This window comes from Lithobates pipiens, unplaced genomic scaffold, assembly GCF_037356315.1.
Source record: "Lithobates pipiens isolate NorthernLeopardFrog02 unplaced genomic scaffold, aLitPip1_a1.2 Scaffold_16, whole genome shotgun sequence".
In the NCBI taxonomy this organism is placed as follows: Eukaryota; Metazoa; Chordata; class Amphibia; order Anura; family Ranidae; genus Lithobates; species Lithobates pipiens.
Window position 1 is genome coordinate 429,194,239 of NW_027507748.1, and position 24,758 is coordinate 429,218,996.

At 43.4% G+C, this 24,758-nt stretch overlaps 1 protein-coding gene across 8 annotated transcripts in view; it reads left to right on the forward strand.

Moving 5' to 3' along the window:
- The window catches only part of DMD (dystrophin), a 3,436,004-nt gene that overhangs the window by 3,225,162 nt on the left and 186,084 nt on the right, over window positions 1-24,758 (forward strand). For all 8 annotated transcript variants that reach the window (XM_077482558.1, XM_077482560.1, XM_077482557.1 and 5 more), the window contains 3 exons: window positions 4,155-4,356; window positions 18,088-18,173; window positions 22,678-22,835. In XM_077482558.1, coding sequence (XP_077338684.1) covers window positions 4,155-4,356; window positions 18,088-18,173; window positions 22,678-22,835 — 446 coding nt within the window. The remainder of the gene's footprint in view (window positions 1-4,154; window positions 4,357-18,087; window positions 18,174-22,677; window positions 22,836-24,758) is intronic.

A 24,758-nucleotide genomic window follows, 5' to 3' on the forward strand; every position in this document is an offset into this window, starting at 1 on the left:
ACCCTTCCACATAAAATGTGACTATACCTTTTAAATCCCATGCATTTTGTTGGACCTCCCCTTCCCAGGTATCCCCAAACCTGTATGGAGGCCAATTGCGCTTTTCGCCGCTAATGGAATAAAAGCCAATCCCTTGTTGTTGGTCCTCTCCCTCTCCTCCCACAAACTCCCAACTCCTATCCAACATAGCCAACATACACAGGGTGGAACATCTTTCCGCTTTAAGTGATGACTCGGTAGGTTTGGGATGCTTCTGTCTATTGCCCTGAAGTGGTTCTCCCAGAAAACTAAACAGATGTCTCTTATGCCTATTTGATTATACATGGTTGAACTTTTGAGTTTTCATGTTCTGAGAACCATGGTGTCCTCTTTCTCGGTAGCCTTTTATTATGTTTAGTTTATTATTTGACATTTTATCTTCTATGCTGGAGAACTATATAGTGTTTAACCAATTGACAATATTGTGTTTTACTCTGACCCTCCAGTCATGTCAGAAGTTTGTCTTTTTCTATGATTTTCTTCGATTGATTCATGTTTTTCTTTACCCATGTTCTTTGTATGCCTGAAAAAACAATAAATATACAATAAAAGAAAAAAAAGTCATGCACTTCTTTTGTGCAACTTTTGCGCATAGGGCAGCCCTTTTAAATGATTTGGCAGCAATAAATGTGACACCACAACATTTTCCATGCACATTGCATCGGGCTGGAACATTTGAAAAGTGGTAAATGTGGAATTTTTGGGAAAAGTATACCGAAGCAGAGGAGGGAGCTTTTATTAAAAGTAATTTCCACTAGTATGGCTTTACCCTATAAATGTCTCAAATTCCAAAATGGTATTTTTTTTTTAATATTTAAATGGCAACAAAGAACAGCCTGAGCATTGTAGAATTTATAGTGCAGGACTGATGGTTATAAGGCCACCCTTTCACACATGCAGTGCGTTTGTCCGTTTTACATTCATCTGTTGCTGGATGAAAAACTGATGTCAGTGCATCTCTATAATTATCCATTTACATCAGTTTATATCTGCATCCATCAACATCCGTTTTTTTTTTTTTTTAAATGGATCAAAGCTCTATTTTTCTGCCTATTAAAAAAAAAATGGAGCGGATGAAAAACTGAAAAAATGTCTGTTTTTCATCAGTTTTTTCATTAGTAATTGATGTAAATAAACTGAGAAGCTGATATAAAACTGATGAAAACTTTATCCATTTTTTCATTGAAAAGATGTTGCTGAACTGATGAAATGAGCAGCCTGCATGTGTTAAAGGGGTCTAACTGGTTAACGTTAGGCCTCTTTCACACGGGGCAGATCAGTAATGATCCGCCCCGTGATCATCCGCTCGCTCAGCGGGGATCGCTCCGTTGTCCCCGCTGAGCCGGCTGCGGACAGGGCGGTCTCCGCACACTGTGCGGGGACCGCCCTGTCAGCTCTCTGCTCTCCTCTCTGGGGATCGGATGAGCACGGACCGTGTGTCCGTGTTCGTCCGATCCGCTCTGCAGACGGATAGAAAAATAGGATTTTCCTCCGTCTGCAGAAGCGGACTGTTGCGGAGGCGGACGAAATTGGGTGTCTGTGGATGTTCATCCGCAGACACCCGCTATCCCATAGGGATGCATGTATGTCCGTATTTCATCCGCAAACGGATGGATGAAATACGGACATATCATCCGCATGTGTGAAAGGGGCCTAATGCTTGGACAAGCTTTATGAATTGATTTAATTGTGCAGTTAAGAGTAACCACAAATTAAAAAGTCCCATATTAAAGTTCCTTGAGCAGATCCATAGGAGAATTCTGTATTCAAGCCATATGTACACCCATTTTCTTTAGAAAACTGTGACTGCTTTCTCTACTGGAAGCTTTGGGTTAGAAAGTCTTATTAAATCATTAACCAAGTTTCTTTTAAATAAATACTAAAAAACAAAAATGTAACAGCACACTAACCAGCCAGTCAGCAAAAATAAATAACAGTTTTCACGGTTTACTTTTACACCCCTTTCACACCAGGGCGTTTTGCAGGCACTATAGCGTTAGAAATAGCGCCTGCAATCCGCCCTAAAGAAGCTGCACCATTGTCTGTAGTGTGAAAGCCCCGAGGGCTTTCACACTACAGCGGTGCTCTGCAAGGACGTCAGAAAAAAAGGCCTGCCAGCAGCTTCTTTGGAGCGGTGAAGGAGCGGTGTGTTTACCGCTCCTCCACCGCTGCTCCCCATTGATATCAATGGGGCAGCGCTGTATTACAGCCGGCAAAACGTCGCTATTGCGGCGTATTGCCGGCGGTTTTAACCCTTTCGCGGCCACTAGCGTGGGGGGTAAAAGCGCCCCGCTAGCGGCCGAAATGCGCCGCAAATCCGGCGGTAAAACGCTGCTAAAAATAGCGGCGTTTTACAGCCGATGCAATGGGTGGTGTGGTGTGAAAGTGGTCTTAAGGTGCACACTTTTGTAAACATATGCGGAAGTCATACTGCTTAGGCAAGGCTCTTCTGTGCAGTTTGGTCCCTCAGGGCATTTTTCTCCACTGGATGAATGCTAGTCAAGGCATGAACACATAGAAAACACCCTTTTCACAGGACAGTGTTGGTGTCAGTGCGTAAAAAAAATTGCAACATGCTGCACTCTCGTGCAGCGCACTGGATGGCACCAAATGCTATCACCCTACAGCACAAATCACCACACTGCTATGCCCAGACATGAATGAAGTGTGCACTTTAAAGTAAACTTTAAAAAAAATATGAATCAAATCAACTGTTGGAAAAAAAAAAAAAAATATATATATATATATATATATATATATATATATATATATATATATATATATATATATATATATATATATATATATATATATATATATATATATATATATATATATATATAATATTCAACTAGCAGGTGCATTTACAATGAGCTTCACCAGTCCAAACTGTTTTAGGGAGTGGCAGCGAACTTTTATTGAGTAAAGGAAAAGTTCACTTATACACCAGCTGCCCACGCAGGGGTTTCTTCCACAAAACATGAATTATCGAAAATACTAAGCCACCTGGCTTACGTGTTGGCAGCACTGCTGCTCCTCTTACCAGTCTTTTGTCTGTGTCCTTCAGCTCTCTTGCACACTTGGCTCTCTAAGCTTCAGTTGCAGCACCCTAGGGATTGGGGTTCTCCTGACACCCCTGATAGGAGCTGACTTAAATCCTGGATTTAGACCTGCTGGCTTGTGGTTGAGTACTCTGACCCCTTGATGAGACCTCTGTCCCCTGGCTTCTTGCTGGGTCCTCTGACCCCTTGATGAGACCTCTGTCTCATGGCTTCTGGCTGGGACCCCCTGACCCCATTGAGACCTTCCGTCTACCATACTGGGAGCGGTCTCCAAAGTAGTTGGCAAAAATCCACAACAATTCTTAAAGCAATTTTATAATAAAAACACAGGTTTTTCATTGCAAATGTGTGGAGCCACACTGCCTTGTCCCGGCTCCTCTGTGAAGAGTTATCCTTAACTCTAGTCTAAAGCTGGCTGATGGGTAGAATTTCAAATGAAATTTTTTAGGAAAGGTCTTAGGAAAACTCTTAAAATTTTTGTTAAATTTTTGAAAGATTTTGTTGGCTTTTAACATTTGATTTTGGAATGAATGAACTTTACTGAAGAAAAAACACATACACTGTTAGAAACTTGTTCGTTCAAGAAACGTTTTTCAACCTGCTCCCTCGAATTTTCACCTCCCTGCGGTTGAAAATGAATATCCATTTGATCCACTAATGGTTAGAAAACTATTGATCTTAGAACCTTCTTTTCCCAAGAACTTATTTTTTTACTTTCTACCCATTTATGAACAGCTTAACAGAGCTTACATCTTGGCACATTTAGAGCAATGAATAAATTGGGGCATCAATGAAGCCTGCACAACTCATTGACCTCTTGCAAATTAGAGGAGGTCTGCACAATTATTAAAATAATTCTCAGGTTCCTATGGGACTGAACACATTAAATAACCAATTACTACTCCCTGACTCCTCTATATATATATATACCTGAAACCACAAGGGAAGTCATGCATACATGCTTGCGTGTGTATCTGTATTATTGTATTATTTGTTCCATCAATCGTGTGCGCAGTGCATAACGCAATGTTTTTTGTTTTGTTTTATTTGCAGTGGATTTACTGGGCTTGTCTGCAGCCTGTGATGCCTTGGACCAGCACAACCTTAAGCAAAATGACCAGCTTATGGACATCCTTCAAATTATTAATTGCCTAACTACAATTTATGACCGGCTGGAACAAGAGCACAACAACCTGGTGAACGTTCCTCTTTGTGTGGACATGTGCCTGAACTGGCTCCTGAATGTTTATGACACGTGAGTGATGTTATACTGTGACCATAATCAACATCTGTATGTACAGGGTTAAAATTATGAAATGTTATCTTTTTGTTCATTTATAATAGCAGAAAGACAGCAGAAGGTTAGAGATCACTGTATGCAGCTAAATGAGTTTTCAGCATAAAATCACATAATATGCACTCTCGACTTCTCGAGCATAGTGCAAATGATTGCTTGCCCTGTCCTACCCTATTTCTGTCCTAACATGATTTAATAGCTGATGAACCATTTCAGGTGTATTCTTAAATGAAGCTATTATACAATATACACAGACCTGTATATACGGTATACATATATACACACAAGGTTTTCTTTTCCCCAATCGTCTTTCAGGACAGCCACCTTAGAGAGACACCGGCTCCTCCCCTCTGAGGAAACACCGCCTTCAATTTCATAATTTAAGCCTCCTCCTCCCTTCGTTCCTCAGTTATGGTGTTTCCTCCGGCGGGGAGACATCGCCAAGGAACCTTAGGCTAAATTCGGTTGGTGAAACTGAAGCCACCCGAGCGGAGCCCTGGCCCCGTTCGGCTATCCGACCGTTCATCGGTCGGTCCAGGACAGTCCTATCAGCGGGGAGCTGAAGTGTTCGTACTGTCCATATACCCTAAACTCCGCTTGGGGAAAGCGGGAAGTTTATGGGGTCGTCCGTTCGTTCACCCGCGGGGGTTTCAACGGAACAAACAGTCCAGTCGGCTGGGGAAGCTGAATACTCGACTGACCTTTACACGCACTCCAATCTTCGCTTGGGGAAAGCAGGAAGTCTTTGGAGAGGTTCATCCTTGCGTTTCGCCCAGTGGGGTGCTGAACGAAGGCGTCCAGGGCCCCCCTGTGTACGCAGCCGGCTGGGAGCTGGAAGCCGGACCGGTAGGCGGGCGACGTCAGTTCCGGTGGGGGCGGACCCCTTCGTTCGATCCGCGTCTTCCGGTTCCGGACGCGGCACGTGAAAGGGAACCTAGCGTTCGGCTGGTGCGGCCTCTCTTTTCACAGTTGCACAGGTAGCTGTTAGAGGCGCATTCGTACCACGCTTCCTCAACGGGAGAATGTCCGAGGCAGAGGCTTCAAAAACTCCTGGAGATAATAGCACCAGCCACTCGAAGGTAAGAGGAAACCTGGGGAGGTGTTCCCTTACTTGTATCCAGTAGCTCCACTGGTGTTCCTCCTTGGTGGTCGGGGGGAAGGGTAGTGTGTCTGGGATCCTGGTGATGGTTGATCCTAGGGGGGGCACTCCCGGTGGTCCTCTATGTAGCGCTGGTGTTGCTGTTTTTTAGGCTCATGCTGCCCCTTCCTGTATTTTGTGTCTTTCAGAAAGCCACGAGCAAGTCCCCCCATGGTTCTAAGAAGAAGTGCCCTTCGTGTAGAACGTCTATGGGAGACTCTTGGTCTAAAGCTATTTGCAAACAATGTATTGAGGATTTACTTAAGGAACAGGCAGTAGAGCAGGGTGCAGATCTGGTAGCTTCTATGAAGGAACTCTCTGGTACCTTTCAGTCCTTCCAAAACTTTTTTTCCAGTTTTCAGTGGCCCCAGCCTCCGAGCACTCCTACACCAGCGCAGCAGAGTGTACCATCCAGCCCTGTGGATGTTCCTCCTGCAAGGGGAGAGAGTTCAGAGGGTCCCAGGGAGGAAGCTGAGGAGGAAATTGACAGTGTCGTTTCAGACTCCCAGGGGGAGTCTGACGCAGAGATGCTGGATGGGGAATCCAGCAGAATCTCGCGGTATAAGCTTTCCCTGGAGGATGTGGATGAGCTCTTGGGAGCGATTCATACCACTTTAGGTATTCAAGAAGAAACTAAGACATTGTCACTCCATGATCGGATGTACAAGGGCATGGGGGAACAAAAGAAGCGGGTGTTCCCAGTGCATGACGTCTTGATCGATACCATCAAGAAGGAATGGCGGGATCCCGAAAGGAAACCTTTCTTTTCTGGGGCATTAAGACGTAGGTTTCCTTTTTCGGAGGAAGAGACTCTCGTCTGGAATAAATCTCCCAGACTAGACGCTGCTTTTTCCCAGGTGTCCAGACACACTGATCTATCTTTTGAGGATATGGGGGTACTGTCTAACCCTATGGATCGAAGGATGGATTACCTTCTTAAGAAGGCCTGGGATTCGTCACAGGGAAATCTTAAGCCAGCCATGGCATCCACGGTGGTGGCCCGTAACATGGAGTATTGGCTCACCCAGATTAGCGCACACATTGAAGCAGGGACAGCAAAGGAGACTATTCTATCCTCCTTTCCCATGCTTCTTAAAGGGATAGCCTACATAGCGGACGCTTCGGCGGAATCCGTGAGGATGTCGGCAAGGTCCTTGGCCCTGACCAACTCTGCCAGGAGAGCCTTATGGTTGAAGACCTGGCCTGGAGACAATGCATCCAAACTTAAACTTTGTGGAATCCCCTTTACAGGAGATCTACTGTTTGGACCAGGCCTTGAAGCAGTGCTAGATCGCACAGCAGACAAAAGAAAGGCCTTTCCTGTTAAAAGGAAAATTGGGGAACAAGCCAAAAGAAAGACTCGTCCCCAGAAAAGGGTTGTACCACCCCGTACGGTTCAGCAGAAGAAAAGTTGGGGACTCAAAAGCAAGGGACCCGGGGGAGCAATTTTTCGCCCTCCTGAACAGCCCAAAAAATCTCAGTGACAGGGTCACGGTGGGAGGAAGATTGGGGGCCTTCCTCCCACAGTGGGAAATGATTTCCTCCAATCAGTTTGTCTTGGGGATCGTCAGAGGAGGTTACCATTTGGAGTTTTCGGAACTCCCTCCTCTGAGGTTCCTTGTCACCGAGCTGCCAAAATGCGCAGAAAAATCATCTGCCCTTCTTTCCTCTCTTCAGGAGTTGGAAGAACAGGAGGTGGTAGTACGGGTTCCAGAAGGAGAGACAAGCAGAGGCTTCTACTCTCACGTCTTCGTGATTCGCAAGCCTTCGGGAAAGTTCAGGCTCATCCTGAACCTGAAGCCCCTGAATGTCTCAGTTACCTACAGAAGGTTTCGGATGGATTCGGTTTACTCAGTAAAAGCACTCCTACCTCCGAACTGCTTCATGGCATCAATAGATCTGAAAGATGCATACCTGCATATTCCAATCGCAGAGTCCCACCAGCGTTTTCTCAGACTGGCAGTGAGAACTCCAATGGAAGTACTACACCTTCAGTTCAGAGCGCTTCCTTTCGGACTATCCTCTTCCCCCCGAATCTTCACCAAAGTGATGGCAGAAGTTCTGGCATTTCTGCGTCTCAGGGGAATCTCGGTGATCGCATATCTCGACGATCTCCTTCTGTTTGCCCCTTCCCCAGCACAATTAATTCAGGATTTACAGGTCACAAGAAACCTGTTATTAAGCCTGGGTTGGCTCCTGAACCTGGAGAAATCCAACTTAATCCCTTCCCAGAGGGTCACTTTCCTAGGGTACGAGTTGGACTCAACAGTACAAAGGGTCTTTCTTCCTTTGGAAAAAATTCAAAAGATAGACAGGGCTCTGTTGTGTCTTCAGGGCAACCACCAGATCTCCATAAGGAAGATCATGTCAGCGCTAGGGTTGCTGACATCCGCTCTTCCAGCGGTTCAGTGGGCAGGGTTACATTACCGCCCTCTACAATTATTTGTGCTGAAGGTTTGGGATCACAGCCAGGAATCTTTGGATTCTCTGGTTTCGATTCCAGATCAGGTAAAGAGGTCCCTCTGGTGGTGGAGGAAGGAAGCAAATTTGTCCCAAGGTCTAGAGTGGGTCATGCCAACCTCCAGGGTGGTCACGACCGATGCAAGCAGCTCAGGTTGGGGGGCACACCTAGACTCCCAATTAATACAGGGTATTTGGGAAAAGAGGGACTCGAGGAGATCCTCGAATTGGAGGGAGCTGAGGGCAGTAGATCTAGCTCTCAGAACCTTTCAGAAGGAGCTTCGGGGGAATCACGTAAGGGTAAGGTCGGACAACTCCTCGGTGGTAGCTTACATCAACAGACAGGGGGGCACCAGGAGCAAGTCCTTATGGGCCCTAGCGGAAGCCATCCTCAGATGGGCCGAAGCAAATATCCTGTCCCTTTCAGCAGTCCACTTGAAGGGAGAACAAAATCAGGTGGCAGATTTTCTCAGCAGGAGAACTCTGAGAGAAGGCAATTGGGTTCTCAAGCAGGAAATATTCGAAATGATCACCCGGAGATGGGGGATTCCTGCAATAGATCTCTTTGCCGCAAGGGAAAATGCGAAGGTAGCAACGTTCTTCTCCATAAACAGGGGGGACGGGGCATTGGCGGTGGACGCACTAGCACAGAGTTGGGGTTTCTCCAGGTGCTATGCTTTCCCCCCTCCAGTGCTCATTCCAGCAGTATTAAGGAAATTTCAAGTGGAGAACACTACCCTAATTCTAATTGCACCTCACTGGCCCAGGAGGCCGTGGTTCTCGATCTTGAAGGGCCTGTCTGTAGAACCCCCCTGGATTCTCCCAGTGCAGGAGGATCTCCTGTCTCAAGGTCCGGTGTTCTGCCCTCAGGTAGGACGATGGAACCTGGCAGCGTGGCTTCTGAGGAAGAATTGCTAAAAGCCAAGGGCTTCTCAGACCGGTTGGTAGCCACTCTTCTAAACTGTAGGAAAAAGGAAACCCAGTCCATTTACTTAAAGGTATGGAAACGGTTTAACAGCTGGTGTTCAGAGGGTTCCTTCAACGTGCATAGCCCTATAGCCGTTCTAGAGTTCCTACAGGCAGGGGCGGATAAGGGGTTAGCGCTTGGAACACTAAAAGCTCAGGTTTCCGCTTTGAGCGTGTTTTTAGAGAAACATCTAGCGTCAGATCCTTGGGTCGTAAGGTTCTTCAGGGCCCTAGGTAGGCAAAGACCAGCTTCAAGCTCCCCCTTCCCGGTTTGGGATCTTTCTTTAGTTTTACAGGTTCTCACAGGGGAACCTTTTGAGCCGTTAGAATCTTGCTCATTAAAGCTGATCACTCTCAAAACGGTGTTTTTGGTAGCGATCACTACAGCAAGAAGAGTAAGTGAACTCGAAGCCCTTTCTGTCAGGGCTCCCTTTTTTCAGGCTTTTCCGGATCGTCTGGTTTTGAAGATAGATCCGGCCTTTTTGCCTAAGGTAGCTTCTAGTTTCCACAGGATGCAGGAGATCGTGCTACCTACATTTTGTTCAAATCCAGTTAGAGAACAGGAACACATGTTTCACAGACTAGATGTTAGAAGATGTGTTCTTTATTATTTAGACTGCACAAGTCAGTTCAGAAAGACAGATTCACTTTTTGTTTTATTTTCAGGGGCCAGGAAGGGTTCCAAAGCCTCTAGACGTACCATAGCTAGATGGTTAAGGTTAGCCATTGGGCAGGCATACGTGGCAGGGGGATTAGATCCTCCAGCGGGCATTAGAGCACACTCAACCAGGGCCGTGGCAACTTCTCAGGCAGAGTGGGCTGGTGCGTCTCCGGAACAGATCTGTAGAGCTGCAACGTGGTCAAGTTTTTCTACGTTTGTGAGACACTATAGACTGGATCTTCTGTCAGCCAAAGACCAAGCCTTTGGTCGAAAGGTGCTACAGGCAGTAGTCCCACCCTAAGGTAATATACTCGCTTATCCTCTCTAAGGTGGCTGTCCTGAAAGACGATTGGGGAAAAATGGAATTACGTACCGGTAATGTCCTTTTCCAGGAGTCTTTCAGGACAGCACCGGTTCCCACCCAAATTGTTGCAGATCATCGGGAACTCATTGCATGAGATCGTCAGGTAAGACTTAAAAAGTTTATTTGTTTGACGTGTTCTTGTGTCTCCCCAGTTTGGCCGGAGGTACTCTGGAAGAACTGAGGAACGAAGGGAGGAGGAGGCTTAAATTATGAAATTGAAGGCGGTGTTTCCTCAGAGGGGAGGAGCCGGTGTCTCTCTAAGGTGGCTGTCCTGAAAGACTCCTGGAAAAGGACATTACCGGTACGTAATTCCATTTTTTTTAATTAAAGTAGTTCTAAAGGCTGAAGGTTTTTACCTTCATGCATTCGGTAAAAAAAAAAACCTCCGTGCAGATTCCCGCTGAGCCCCATCTTGATCCAGTGATGTGCACGAGAGCAAGCGGCTCTCCCAGATCTCTCTTGCCTCATTGGCACAGTGCTGCTGTCAATCACTGTCAGTGAGCCAAAGAGGAGAGAGCGTAAATTGACACATTGTTCATCTCTGGAGCGAACCTGTGCGAGTGCCTCCAACAGCAAGCCCCTTGCTATGAGGGCACACAACAAGAGGGAGGTGCCAGGACTTGCACATGGGAAGAGCCAGGACAGGTAGGCATTATGTTAGTCTGCCTAAACATATATGTATTTCAAATAGGATTTATTTTTTATTAAAGATTTTTTTTTCTTTATGTACAGAATATTATAGAGACAAACAATCACAAAGAATAAAAGAACTAAGAAGAAAGGGAAAACGAATTTTTTTTTTTTAAATACAGCACGAAGCCCGCAAGTTAATAAAATATCAACATGTCACCTGTTAACAACATTCTTAACCAATTCCTTTGTGGCTACATCGTTTTTTGAGAAAATAAGGGCTTACTACCACTTTAATCTGGGAATAATTGTTATTAGGGATTTGTTGTTAATTATTTTAATTAACAATGTGATGCACATTTTAAAGTGACCCTGTTGCTATACACAAATCAGTTCAACCTGTTAAAAAAGACAGGACATGTTTTCCTTTCCTGCAGCCTGCGATGCCAAACTCCTTTCTGATGCTGAGAAACTTCTGGAAGTGTCAATCTCCTTAGCCCCCACAGCTCTTGCTGGTTTATCTCTCTGACCTCCAGCCATTACAGGATGCTGCAATAGCGTGGAGGTCAAGAGGAGAAAAAAGTCAGATCTGCAGGGGACCGCAGAGATTGATGCTAATGTTTAATGTGGTCTTGAGCATACGAGGTGCGCAAAAACCCAGGCCGTAGGATAAGCTGAATATGTACCGTCTCCTTTTCACAGGTATGGTTGGGTTGAACATTTCTTTTACATGGAAAAGAAACAAAATCCCCTTGTGGTGGACTTTTAAGGCACCAAAATCAGTTAGGAAAAATTAATCTACTTTGAAAAAATGTTTATAAAATATAATAAGTACAAAATATAAAAAAGATGCGATAGAACAAATTTACAGTGCTGTCATAATAAACGAGTACAAGTAGTAAACCAGTAATTCTTGCTCCCGATGCGTTTCGGTGTGTGTGTGTGTGTGTGTGTGTGTATCTCCTTCCTCAGGGGTATAATTAAGAGAGAATACTAAGTGTATACTAATGTGTATATATATATATATATATATATATATATATATATATATATATATATATATATATATATATTCTCTATCTGGATGACAGCCCTTTCAGACCATGTAGATTAAAAACATATGAATGCAAAAAGATGTTCCTGATTTGCTTGAACCGGAGATCCAACACAGGTGGTGTGCCTCCAAAAAGAGGGATGCCTAGCCGGAAAAGCTAACGCAACTCCCTCCCACACAAACCGGGCCCGGAGAGGGGAGGCCAGGGGAAGCGATGGGGTCAAGAAGGAAAAAGACCCTGCTAATGGTGAGTAAGAACCACTTAAGGGTCCTTTCACACGGGGTGGATCAGTTCTGATCCGCCCCGTGGATATCCGTATGCTCAGCGGGGATCACTCCGCCGATCCCCGCTGAGCAGGGAGATGACAGGTCCGTCTCTGCACACTGCGCAGGGACGGACCTGTCACAGCGCCGCTCTCCCCTATGGGAGATCGGATGACGACGGACCGCAGTGCCCGTCGTCGCCCGATCCGATCCGCAGACGGATGGAAAAATAGCTTTTTCCTCCGTTACACTTTTTCGGATCGGAGCGGGTCGGATGTCAGCGGACATGTCACCGCTGACATCCGACGCTCCATAGAGCTCTATGGAGCACCCGTTCAGGTCCGCCTGAAAAACTGACAGGCGGGCCTGAACGGGACGTCAGTGTGAAAGGGGCCTAAGTGTGCAAAGAATGTAATTTGTTGTAGAGAGCACAGTCACCACAACTATTGAACTTGTGACTGTTCACTCCAGCATCCAGCACAGAACTGCTTTTTGCATTTGTTTCTAATCTACATTGGACTGAGTAGGAGAGGAGGCATTTCGCTATTCCTACTTAATAGGAACAAACATGTCTCTTCTATTCTGACAGCACAGGGATCTGTGTGTTTACACACACAAATCCCTGTGCTGGCGTGTGCGCACCCTCTGGTGGCTCTTAAAGGTACTCCATATATGTAGGGGGTTTCGCGCAGTATATGTACGCAAGCCGGTTGGGAACCGGTTAATGCCAGTCAGTTGCAAACGGAGAACCTTTTGAAACCTGTTCACTTTGTAAGCACCAGTGTACAGTATATGGAGGTAAGGAATGTCAGAAAAATATGATAATTATGATAAATTTCCATTCATTAGAATTATGAGATATGAATGTTTTGCATGATTTGATTTTCTCGTTTTTTTTTTTTCCATTACATTTTTATTTATTCATTGAAAACCTTTGCATGTTCGCAGGTTAAAAATCTCTATTGGCCTATATTGGGTAGAACCTAGAAATCATATATTAAATGATACCAGTTGTTTTTTGCCAAAAAATCCAATAAAATGCCCATTTGTTTACCATGAGTTAATTGTTCTCCATCAAGCCCAACTGAAAGCAATGGGAGACTGCTTCAAAAGCTATTTGTAGCCAATTGCAAATAATCGCTTAAGCCACCCTCTATTGCTTTCAGTGGGGCTTTTCACCCACTGCTAATTGCAGGGAACTCCTGCTGGGCCTTCCTCAGCTAATTGCAAACTGCCCCTTCTGCAAATGTAAATAGGGCCTTTAATCCGTATTAGTCTCTTTGAGTCCTTTTCCAGGACCGCATCCGAGACAGAGCTTCTCCCACCTGAAACACATTATCCACCATTATCAAAAAGTGCCACATACTATTGTGCCTCAGTTCTTGCGTTTCCTCTGGACCAACAGGAACATCACTTTTTTTATTTATTTATTTATTTATTTATTTATTTTTTACATCAAAGCCATCATTCTTGTTACAGGAGGCTCCCTGTTTGGCTGCCTCCCCACGGTCTCAGTGGAGATGTTCTGTATCCCCCTCATGATCTACACCACAGCCCACTAGGGGTAGACAACAGCCTCCTGGGTATATTTTCTGAAGCTGCATTTCTTCCTGCCCAAAAACTCCCCGGGGTGCTATCCACTCAAGGTGATCTGTGGGGGTAGCAAGATGGTGCCACAAGGGAGAATTCTAGTTTTACCTCTGTTCTGACAGTATGTTTCCTATGACACAATTCTGCCTGAAGTCTCTTCCACCAAACACTTATTAACATTCAGACTGATGTCACTTCCAGTCTCGGGGGTCAAGTTCGGTTTTGGCGGACCCCCTACAGGCCTCGGAGGCACCAGGAACATGCAAAAATAGCACCTAGGAAATTGTGGCAACAGGAAGAAATGCCCCACGTTGGTATATACCTCTCCACCAATGCATATGGAGGGGCTGGAGCAGGAGCAGACAGCTTAAAGTGCCTCATGCGGACAGCCATCTTCAAGCTGACAGTGTTAGATGCTGCTCCATCTTCCTGCCCTGCAGGTCCTGCAATCTGTCATTCAAAGACACAGGCACCCCAGGGGACCCAATGCACAAAAAGGCAGAGGCCTGTAAAGCAGGGACAGTCTGTATCAATCTGGCCATAGCCTCTATTTGCCTCACCCAGACACTCATTCTTTGGCTTAACCAGTTTCAAAACAACCTCTAAGCTGTCATACCCAGTGAGGAACTATTAAAACCTACACCAACAGCCAAAGAAAGCTGCAGCCATTAATGCGGATCCTTCAACCAGAGCCGCAAAGGTCACTTTTCAGTCAACAGTCCTCAACAATTTAGCCTTGAGGGGAGATGCCACATCCAAGACCAAGTTATGTGGGCAGATAGTAACGACAAACAAACTTGTTCTCAACACCATCCTAAAGGGATGCTAATTCAATAGGGACAATAGAATTTACTGGCATTCAGCAGATGCCTCATTACATGTCTTCTAAAAGACCAAGAAAAAGCAGCAGGGTTGTGATCATCTCTGGAAGAACAAGTAAGTAATTCCATTTGTCCCCCCAACGAGATGGGAAGAGGGTTCTATTCACACATCGTCCCCAAGAGGAGACCCTTGGGGAAATTCAGACTAATCCTGAACCTCAAGCCCTTAAACAATGCAGTAGCATATAAAAGGTTTCAATTTTGGAATCCATATATTCCAACAAATATCCTTCAATTGGGAGCTTTAATGGCAACATTTGCTCTCAAAGATGCCTACTTGCATATCCCGATCAGAAGGGACCATCATCTGTATCTGATATTTGCAATCAAGGAACCACAACCCACTATACGCCTAGAATGGGGGCCATTCAGCCTCTCATCGACCCCCAGGATATTTACAGAATTTCTGGCAGAAGCCCTGAAGAAACTACAACTGGAGGGCATTGGTGATGTACCCTACCTAGACTATCTACTATTTTTAAGCAAACATTGTAGTGCAAGCACCACCTAGATGACATCATTGCCACAAACTCTACTACATTCTACATTCCACCTATTGCCCAAGATTTCCCAAGTGTATCTCACTACAAGCTGATACTAGACACCACTTTTATAACCTTTAATTTAGGAAGTGGCAAATTAAAGCCATGGAACTTGTTTTATTTGGTGAAATAAAGTAGTTGAATGTTTCACTAAAGCGGACAGCTTGTGCCTATCCTCTGAACAACCACATAGGGAACCTCTACCAATCGAACTACCTAGGGGTCCTTTTTGTGCAGACTCTACCACTTAGTTCACCCATCTGAGCACCCCCAAAGAGTACCCAGGATGGGAATGCCCGAGGCATTGAGAGCAACCGCACTAACCCTATGATGAAACAGGTTTTCTTCACCTGCGCTAGTAAGGCCATGTCCCGTTCCCCCCCCCCCCCCCCAGGTGGGGGACAGCAGCCTCAGCAGTTGTAAGTTCTTTTTTTTCTTTTTATTGTGGAAGCATTGCATTCTTGTGTTTGAATCTGTAGTATAAGGACTCCCCCCGCCTCCCTCCCTTTTTTCTTTTTCAGTGGAAAATCTGAGCTTTACCATCTCCTCCCCCAGGGTTTATGCCCAACATACCACACTAGTTTGTCATCTGCAGATTCTTTTAACCTGGGACATTTTTTATCTTTTGGATTTGTGGATTAATTCAATAAATACCACAATTTTACACTATGTGGCAATATTTCTCTTCCTTTACATCACTTTTATGAGAGCGAGAAGGAAAGGAAAAACCAGCAAGGCCGTTTCTCATTTTATTTCCAGTGGATGGATCTCCAATGATGCGTGTGAATCCATGCTTTACTAGGCTCCTATAACGCAGAGTCGAGCTATCTGGTTAGGGTCAGTCTATATCCAGTGCTTACAAATAACTCTCTAGTGGGTGAAACCATGTCAGAGTGGTTTCTCTTGCATTCTCTGCATTATGATAAAAAAAAAACTCTCCACTACTTGTTCTAGCCCCCCATCCCTGAACACCTACTTGGCTCTTCTCAAGGATCCAGTGATGTCCCGGCTGCAGCACCATTCCTCCGCTTGCTGGTCTCCTAACAGACACTGGCACCAGCGGAAGCCATAGGCTCCCACTGCTGTCAGTCAAACTCCAGTGAGGAGCGTGCAGGACTTATGAGTACCATCTGTGTGTCTATTAACCCACACAGCCTGGATTGATGGCATGCTTGCAGGTAATCCCTTAGCACATGGCTTGCCGAGGAGTCACCCAGAGGAGGGAAGAGAGGACAGCACAGAGCAGGTAAGCATAATTCCCCATTCCTCATTATTGGTACAAACCACTCCCCAGACAGGATGCATAATGATTTTACTCATCTGTATCTCTTGCAAGTTGGCATTTTCCATATGAATCAGAAAAGAACATGAAATCTACCAGTAAAACACTGATTCTTGTTTAAATTAACAAGGTTTTCTAGGATTCCTGTTTAACAATAGCCTAGATAAACTGTTATAAAAAAATAGTGTTACTGTTCACTATTCTAGGACCTCTACATTTAGGCTCTGTTCACACAGGGGGCGACGCGAGGCGACACGACTTGCCGTGCCGCAACCTGACAAGTTGCCCCCGTTCTGTACTACGGAACCGTTCTAAGAGGAGCGACTCGAGTCGCTCCGACTTAGAAAAAAGGTTCCTGTACTACTTTTGGGCGACCTCGGGGCGACTTGCATTGACTTCTATACAGAAGTCATTTGCAAGTCGCCGCTGAGGTCGCGGCAGGTCGCGGCGAGGCAAGTTGTGTCGCCTCGCATGCCCCCCCCCCCTGTGTGAACCGAGCATTACCGTATATACTCGAGTATAAGCCGAGATTTTCAGCCTCTTTTTTGAGGCTGAAAGTGCCCCCCTCGGCTTATACTCGAGTCATCGCTGTCTGCCCGCTCGATCAGCGTGTCGAGCAGACAGACAGCGGCCATTCTATAGTTCAAAAGCCGCGCCTCCGGCTCCGCCTTCGCCTGTGATAGGCGGAACACTGAATTTCCCAGCAGCCTGTGTTCCGCCTATCACGGACATCGTATCATCCTCGTACTACGGACGAGGATGATACGATGTACGTGATAGGCGGAACACAGGCTGCTGGGAAATTCAGTGTTCCGCCTATCACAGGCGAAGGCGGCGGCGCAGCTTTTGAATTTTACAATGGCCGCCGAGGCGCCGACGAACGAAGAGGGCACGGGACGGAGGCAAGGCAAGGCACGGCACGGGACGGGACGGGACGGAACGGAGGCAAGGCACGGCGGCGAGGCACGGAGGCAAGGAGGCTCGGCACGGGACGGAGGCTCGGGACAAAGGCTCGGGACACAGGTAGGCTGGACACACACACACACACACACACACACACACACACACACACACACACACACGGATGGATACACACACACACAGGGATGGATGGATGGATGGAGACACACACACACAGGGAGGGATGGATGGATGGATGGATGGAGACACACACACACAGGGATGGATGGATGGACACACACACACACAGGGATGGATGGATGGAGACACACACACACAGGGATGGATGGATGGATGGATGGAGACACACACACACAGGGATGGATGGATGGATGGACACACACACACACAGGGATGGATGGACGGACACACAGGGATGGACGGACACACAGGGATGGACGGACACACAGGGATGGACGGACACACACACAGGGATGGACAGGCATGTCTTACCCTCGGCTTATACACGAGTCAATAAGTTTGCCAGTTTTTTTGGGGGTAAATTGGGGGCCTCGGCTTATATTCGGGTCGGCCTATACTCGAGTATATACGGTACTGTTTGGTTTTCTACGTAATAAGGTTTAAATGCACAGCTGAAAACATGTCTGTTTATTATTTATAAATACTAACATTTCATTTTTGTTGGAGACCTTTAACTGATTGACAGTTGTGCTCAGCATTTTAGATTTTGAAGCAGACTTTTGTTTTGTTTAATGTTCTCCATTTTTAATTTTGTTTCATGTAGTAATAAGTGTTAGTGAGATTTTGCTCTATGCGTTTGTTGCTTCTTTTTGATGGAATTTTAACAAAGGTATTACACATAGAGGACAAATATATTTCTGAAATCTCTGCTCGCTTTGGTTTTTAAATAAGATGTTTCACTTGTCTTATATTTAGGGGCCGCACAGGAAGAATACGAGTGTTGTCTTTTAAAACTGGTATTATTTCCCTATGTAAAGCACATTTGGAAGATAAGTACAGATGTAAGTATCTTTTTTGTGTTAAGTAGTGATACATATATATTGTTTTTTCCCTGTTAATTATATGCATATATTGCTCATATGCTTGCTCATCCATTTTGCTGACCCAAGCACTAGGTGAGTGGTTCTCCAAAAGATTTGGTCAATTTTCAAAATCCTGATTTCAGTTCTGCTGAACTGGATAATTGAAGCAGAGATGTGACGCATACTTTAAAGCGAATTTCAACATTTTAATGTAATTTTTAAATATTTTCTTTGGCCTAAAACTATTTACTGTGCAAACAGGTGTGATTGCTGTTGTATAGAGACAGGCAGATGACATCACAATCTGCACCTAAACCAATCAGAAGGAGCTTTGTTTTTATTCATAGAATATAAAGCTTTCTTTGGCTGTGCAGAAGATATTTTGTTGCCTGGAGTAGGATGGGAAGTCCCTGTATACCTGTCGGAACACATTGCATGCTGTATGTGGCTAAGGCTACATTCAGCTTATACAATATGTCAGGCAAGCATACCTGTTGCAGTAAATTATTTATTTTCGGTCAGCTTGGCCAAAACTAGCTAATAAATGAGATCAGATTTAAATGTATGTAGTTGTCACTTGACTGGATTTTCATATTTGGTAACATACCATTATTGATAATTGGTTATTCAAGTATAAAATGTCATAACCCTGGGTATTTGGCATCCATGATTAACTTTATACCATGTGGTGCTAGTGCAGCTGTCCTTTGACCCTTTGATATCCCTTTTTTGCCAACCAAATGTCCATTGTCATAGGGGGCCTTTTTCCGACCCTAAGCTGGTCACTAAGGTCTAAAATGTTATAAAGGCACAATGATGTAAATTATGTTGCACCTTTCAACTGCTTAATGTAAAAATCTAAAATCGGGCCCATAGAAGTTTGTCGCCATGCAGCCTTGTGTCGCCTTTTAGCCTACTATCTAATTTATTGCACAAACAAGTATCCAGTATTAAACTTTGTCACACCGTAGATATTTTATTTAGTAGATGAGATGACATTTTATTTGTTTTCTTTTGAAAATGGCAATAGAGCCATTGGGAAAGATTCTAGGTATATTACACACATTTATAACTACAGGTGCTATCTGCACCTTTGACTGTCATTTTTCCACATTCGTTTGTGCTCAGACAAATTTTAAGTTGTAAACAAATCGGTAAATCAAAAGTGCTGAACCTGAAAACATGCTGAGGCCTGGGGATAGAAAAACACCAAAACAACATGGTGTTAATGGAAGGAGCTGGAAACAGCCTCTAGTGGGTGATAAAATGGCAGTGTAGAGAAGCACAGTAATTTGTCTGTGTCATGCTTGTGGATTGCATTGAAATCTTATTGGAAATTGTGCTTAGTGGGAAAACTTTAAATACTTATTTATTAAACATCGTTGGCATTTAAAACCGGGGGGAAATGGCCTACTTGTTCCCAGCTGATCATGTTATTTTTGGCCTATTAAAAAATAACCTGAAACACTTTTTCCTTTTACCCAACAAGGTGTATGTCTGTCTGCTTTGCTTGTGCTATATAGTTCAAGGAAATATAATATATTTAAACATAGATGACTTAGTCAAACGTAATAGCCCTTGATAATTTAAACCTGTGGGAAGGAGCCAGAGATGCCACAAATCCTTTAACACCTGCCTGTCCACACATTTATCAAATCAGTTGATCAATCCATGTTTTTTTTTATCAATTAGTTTAGATCATGGGGTGTAGAAAAAAGGAGACGTTCATCTCTGTACGGGTTAGGCAGACAGGATAATAAGGAGATCACCAGCAGAGGGCCTGGGTATAATAGGATTTTTATCTGCAATGCTAAATGTGCTTGAATATCTATTATTGCTACATAATTAAGGCCAATGCTGCAATATTCAGTTTATTGGGGAGATAATAGGTACAATTCATGTGTCAAACAGTTTGAGGCTTTGCCCTTCATACAAGAGCAAGCTGAACAAAACTGTTCAGTTCTCTCCACTGTAATGCCAGGCTGAATAAAATTTTGTTTTGATGATCTGCAAGGTAGATCACAACACAGATATGTATGTAAAGATAGGTGTAAAAATGTATGCTTTTCTGCACCCTTTTTGGGTTCTCACAAGTAATTTAATCTTTTATGTTCCGTGCTCCCTATGAACCATTATATAAAAAGTAAATGCAAAACAACCACTACAAATGCTTATTTATAGTCTACCCAGTCATCTGCTTTATTGCATGTAAACACATTTTAATCAAAATGCCTTTTTGTTTCCAGGATTTCCCAAAGCATTTTGTATGAATAATTAGGAAATTGCATAGAATATGTACATACTTCTAGAAGTTTTAAGCAGTCTGTGACTTGCTTTACAGCTTAAAGAATCGATGGTCATTAACGTTACTTTGTGTGCATTACATTGTATTCATCGCTCCTAAGTAGTGCTGTACAAATTAAACAGATACTGAACATTTTTTAGCTAGGAAACAAGGAAAGAAAGCAGTGACTTCCATTGCTGAGCTTTGTTTAATCTGGTATTTGCATGCACTTAAAATGGATTCGCTAAGCTATGCAGGAAGAAAAATACATATGATGGCAAAAAAATACTGTCAAAGTTTAATGTCAGTACAACTTGACTGACAGTATCATCTGGTCCTTTACGGCTCATTCACACCAGCCTTGTCTGCTATGGTGTGTTATATGCATTAGCGTACAATAGTGTTATTGTGCGATGCATTGGAACAACCCATTTATTTGAATGAGCTGCCCATCGCACCACAACATACCAGAAACTGTGTATGCATAATTTTTGGCAGCACAGTGCATGTCTATTGAAAAGTGCATTGTGATGCCATTCGAAATGGCAACCCTTTGCACCAATATATGTAAAGTGCATTACCATAATGCGGTAGTGGGGGAGCCCTTAAAGCCTAATTGCAGTAAATTTTTTATTTTTTCATTTGGTGAAAGTGGTGGAGAATAAAAAATATATATATAGTTTTTTTTTCTTGTCTGTGTCCCTATTGGTTGATTAGGTTATTATGGTATACCCTACTGCCTGCTCATGTGACACCCATACAAAAAAAATGTTAGGGTGGAAAGAACAGACCTCAATAAAAACATTGCCAAAAGTTCTAACCCTTACCATAGGAATCAGAATGGAAGCACACGGATTCTTGCACAGTAAAACTGTATTAAATATAAAAACTGCAACTGTAGGAACACACAAGTGTCGCCAGGATAGGGCAATTTTTAAGTAGCCACCATGCTTTAAGGAGTACAACTGAACTGACACCAGAGCAAGTGGTACTGGCTGTCAGGGCAGCACATTTTTCAGGGCAGGTCCCTCGGTCATAAGCGTGTGATTTTCTATCCCTTCCCCTGGGCAACTAAAATGTGTTTTTGTGTGTGTCCCTGTTAGAGAGGTTTCCCATTGGTACCTCGTTTTTTGACAGAAAGCGAGGGGAAAATCCCCCCCAACTGGGACAGGCCGCAATGAAAACCTGGTGGACTCCTCTAACCCTTTCCTACTCAATCCAAAACAGGAGGTTTTAATGTTATTTTAATTTACCTTTACATATCTTCAGGTGTAAAATACTCAAACTCTGATACAGCAGACTCCCTGTTTGGATTTGTGGGCAAGTCCTTGTTATATAAGCTAGATTCCAGAAATCCATCAACTTTGTTAAAAGTGCAGTTACGTTATGAGCTAAGTCCAACGCAGCTGCATTGACTCTACACTTGAAGCAGCTGAGACCAAAGTGTCCAGAGTCAAAGCTCCAAAAGTCAGAGATCCAGAAGAGATGTATCTGGAGCACAATAAACCTGTCCAATATAAATTAAAGAAATAAGTCCATCAGGTAGCATGCACCTCATTTGACTTAAATCGTAATATGCTGGCACTTTTTACAAAGTTTGCTTGGTGTTTGGAGTGCAGCTTTAAGTTGGGCTAACTAGCTAGCCTACATATTTGGTTTGTGGTGCAGCAGCAAGTCAATATTGTAATACTCCATAAAAGATACAGATGTGTCCTTTTATAAAAAGAAAAAAAATGTAAAGGGTATTTTCACTAAATATTTTACACTAAACTTGGTCAGTGACCAGTGTGTGTTGAATTACATAAGGGTATTCCTCTGCATCACTTATGCTTCTGTACCAAGAGCTGCCAACTTCAATGTATCCAACAGCTCTACCTGTACCTGAAAGTATACTGAATCATTTAGACCAGACTAAGACAGACAAAATTAATAAATCCAAAAGCGGTTTCTTATGCCATATAGGAAGGGGTAACTAGAGGGAGGAGGCTTAATCCTTGTAATTCATTGGTTCTGTATATGGAGGCCAGTTATAGACTTTTAAAATATTTAAACGCGTTGCTTCACATTTTGGAACATGCTGAATGTTCAAATTATCTAGCTTATAGAATAAACTGCCTATTTTTCCATTACATTGTTTGTGCTGAAATGATTATATTAAATGCCATCAGTCATTTGGGTTTGACATACTTTGTTTTTCAGACCTGTTTAAGCAAGTGGCAAGCTCTACTGGATTTTGTGACCAGCGGAGACTGGGGCTCCTCCTCCATGATGCCATCCAGATACCACGGCAGCTGGGTGAAGTGGCTTCCTTTGGCGGAAGTAACATAGAACCCAGTGTTAGGAGCTGTTTTCAGTATGTAAGTAATTTTTAGTCTTATTACATTTAATGCATGTCTGTAAGGATACAAATATGGGAGCTTCAGTTAACCTAATCTGAGATTCACCAACAAGCAGAGTTCAGACCTTTTAGACTTGTGTAGGGTCAGTGACCCATTATTGAAGAAAGTATCGAGATGAGCCTGCAACTTTTTAAAAATAAGTCAGCAATGATCGGTCCCATATGTTTTCCTCACATTTTCTTTCATTGATTATAAAAAGTAAACTATTACTTTTTATGTATGTGCATTGCTCATAGAATTTCACATCATGGGTCACTAATCTTCCTTGGCAAAGCATTCTGCATTTTTTTTTTTTTTTTTTTTTACTTTATAGCAAACGAAGCTTGAGAACAGCAGGGTTTCAGCAAATGTAAGCTTCTTAAAGATAACAAGGATTTAAAGATTTGTTTGTGATGAAAAAGGGATATCTATAAAGCAGAGCTGTGTTGATTAAGGGTATATATTCAGTTTTTTTTCTAAGTAAGTTTAGTAATTACTTGGGGGGGGGGGGGGGGGGGGAAGAAAATGGAAATAGTGCAAAGCATAATAAAAAAAAAAAGTGCGTGAACAGAAGTAATGCTATTAAGGCCTATGTAAAGGCATAGGAGTTGTCATTAAGCACATACGCCTTTGTTGTGCTGTGGACTCGTGATTGGGCAAAATGGTTAAACCATCCATTGTCTCCCGCATGCATGGGATGCTTCCAACATGAACTTCTTTTATGTGTCTTTAATTTTACTAAATTTAATGTGCGCTTTTAAGAATGACGCCTTTTGAAACCACCATGGGGGAGGGGATATGAACATGAATACTAGACTGAACAAGTGGTGCTTTTTCATGGTGGTAGTTTGTTCTTTTTATATGCCATCTCATGTCCATAGCTAGCCTTATGTCTAGTACACAATGAGAAAATCATATGAAAAATAAGGCTTTCGGTGCAATCGTCTGATAATTATCCAAAGGGACAAGCACAAACATTTTTCTCGTACAATAACAGAACAAACGATTTTCATTTAATTGGTGCAGTATTCGTCCATAAAAAGTCCAGTGAACAAGACTATGCATCCTCAAAATCTAAAGAATACAATACAAGACATCATTGCAGGAAGTTGTATTCTGTCTTACGAGACTTTTCCCAGCCCTAGTAACCTATTTGTTTTTGATAGAAGACTAGCATGCAAAAAAGGGTGATTATTCATCCGATTTTCTCATCGTATGTACAAGGCATTACTCCTGCTTTGACACTGGTAACAAGTGGGACCATAGAGAATGAAATTAGCCACCCTCCTAACAGTAAGTCGAATCACAGCAGCAAAAAAAAAATAGGAATTTGAAGGAAGCTGAAAGCAATTGAAGGTACGTTTTTTGAGTTAAAGTAGAACTATAGACAAACCCTATTTTTTCATTTTGGTTAGAGCAAGAGAGGGATATAACCCCTGTCAGATTTATTTTTATTTTTTTTCTCTCCCGCTGAAAAGATTTCCCTTAATTTTCTGTCCCATAGCCGAACAGGAAGTGAGAGGAAATCCCTGAAAATTAAAGGAATTCCTTGAGGACCCCGAGGTCACCCAAAATTAGTGTCCCCATTAGAAGAATGCCCCCTCTATTACTCTTCTGAACCCAAAATTTAAGATTTTATTTTACTTTCACTTTCAAAGATAATGGTAAGCAAGACTAATAGAGAGGCTGAATCTCCTTAATAGGGACACTGCAATAAAAACTGAAAGTTATTCTAATCCCTCTCTACTCTATCCAAAACTGAAAAAAAGTGTTGTCTTTAGTTTATACTTTAACCACTTCAGCCCCGGACCAATTGTCAGCCTAAGGACCAGAGGTCTTTTTACAATTTCGCACTGCACTGCTTTAACTGGTAATTGCACGGTCATGCATTGTTGTACCCAA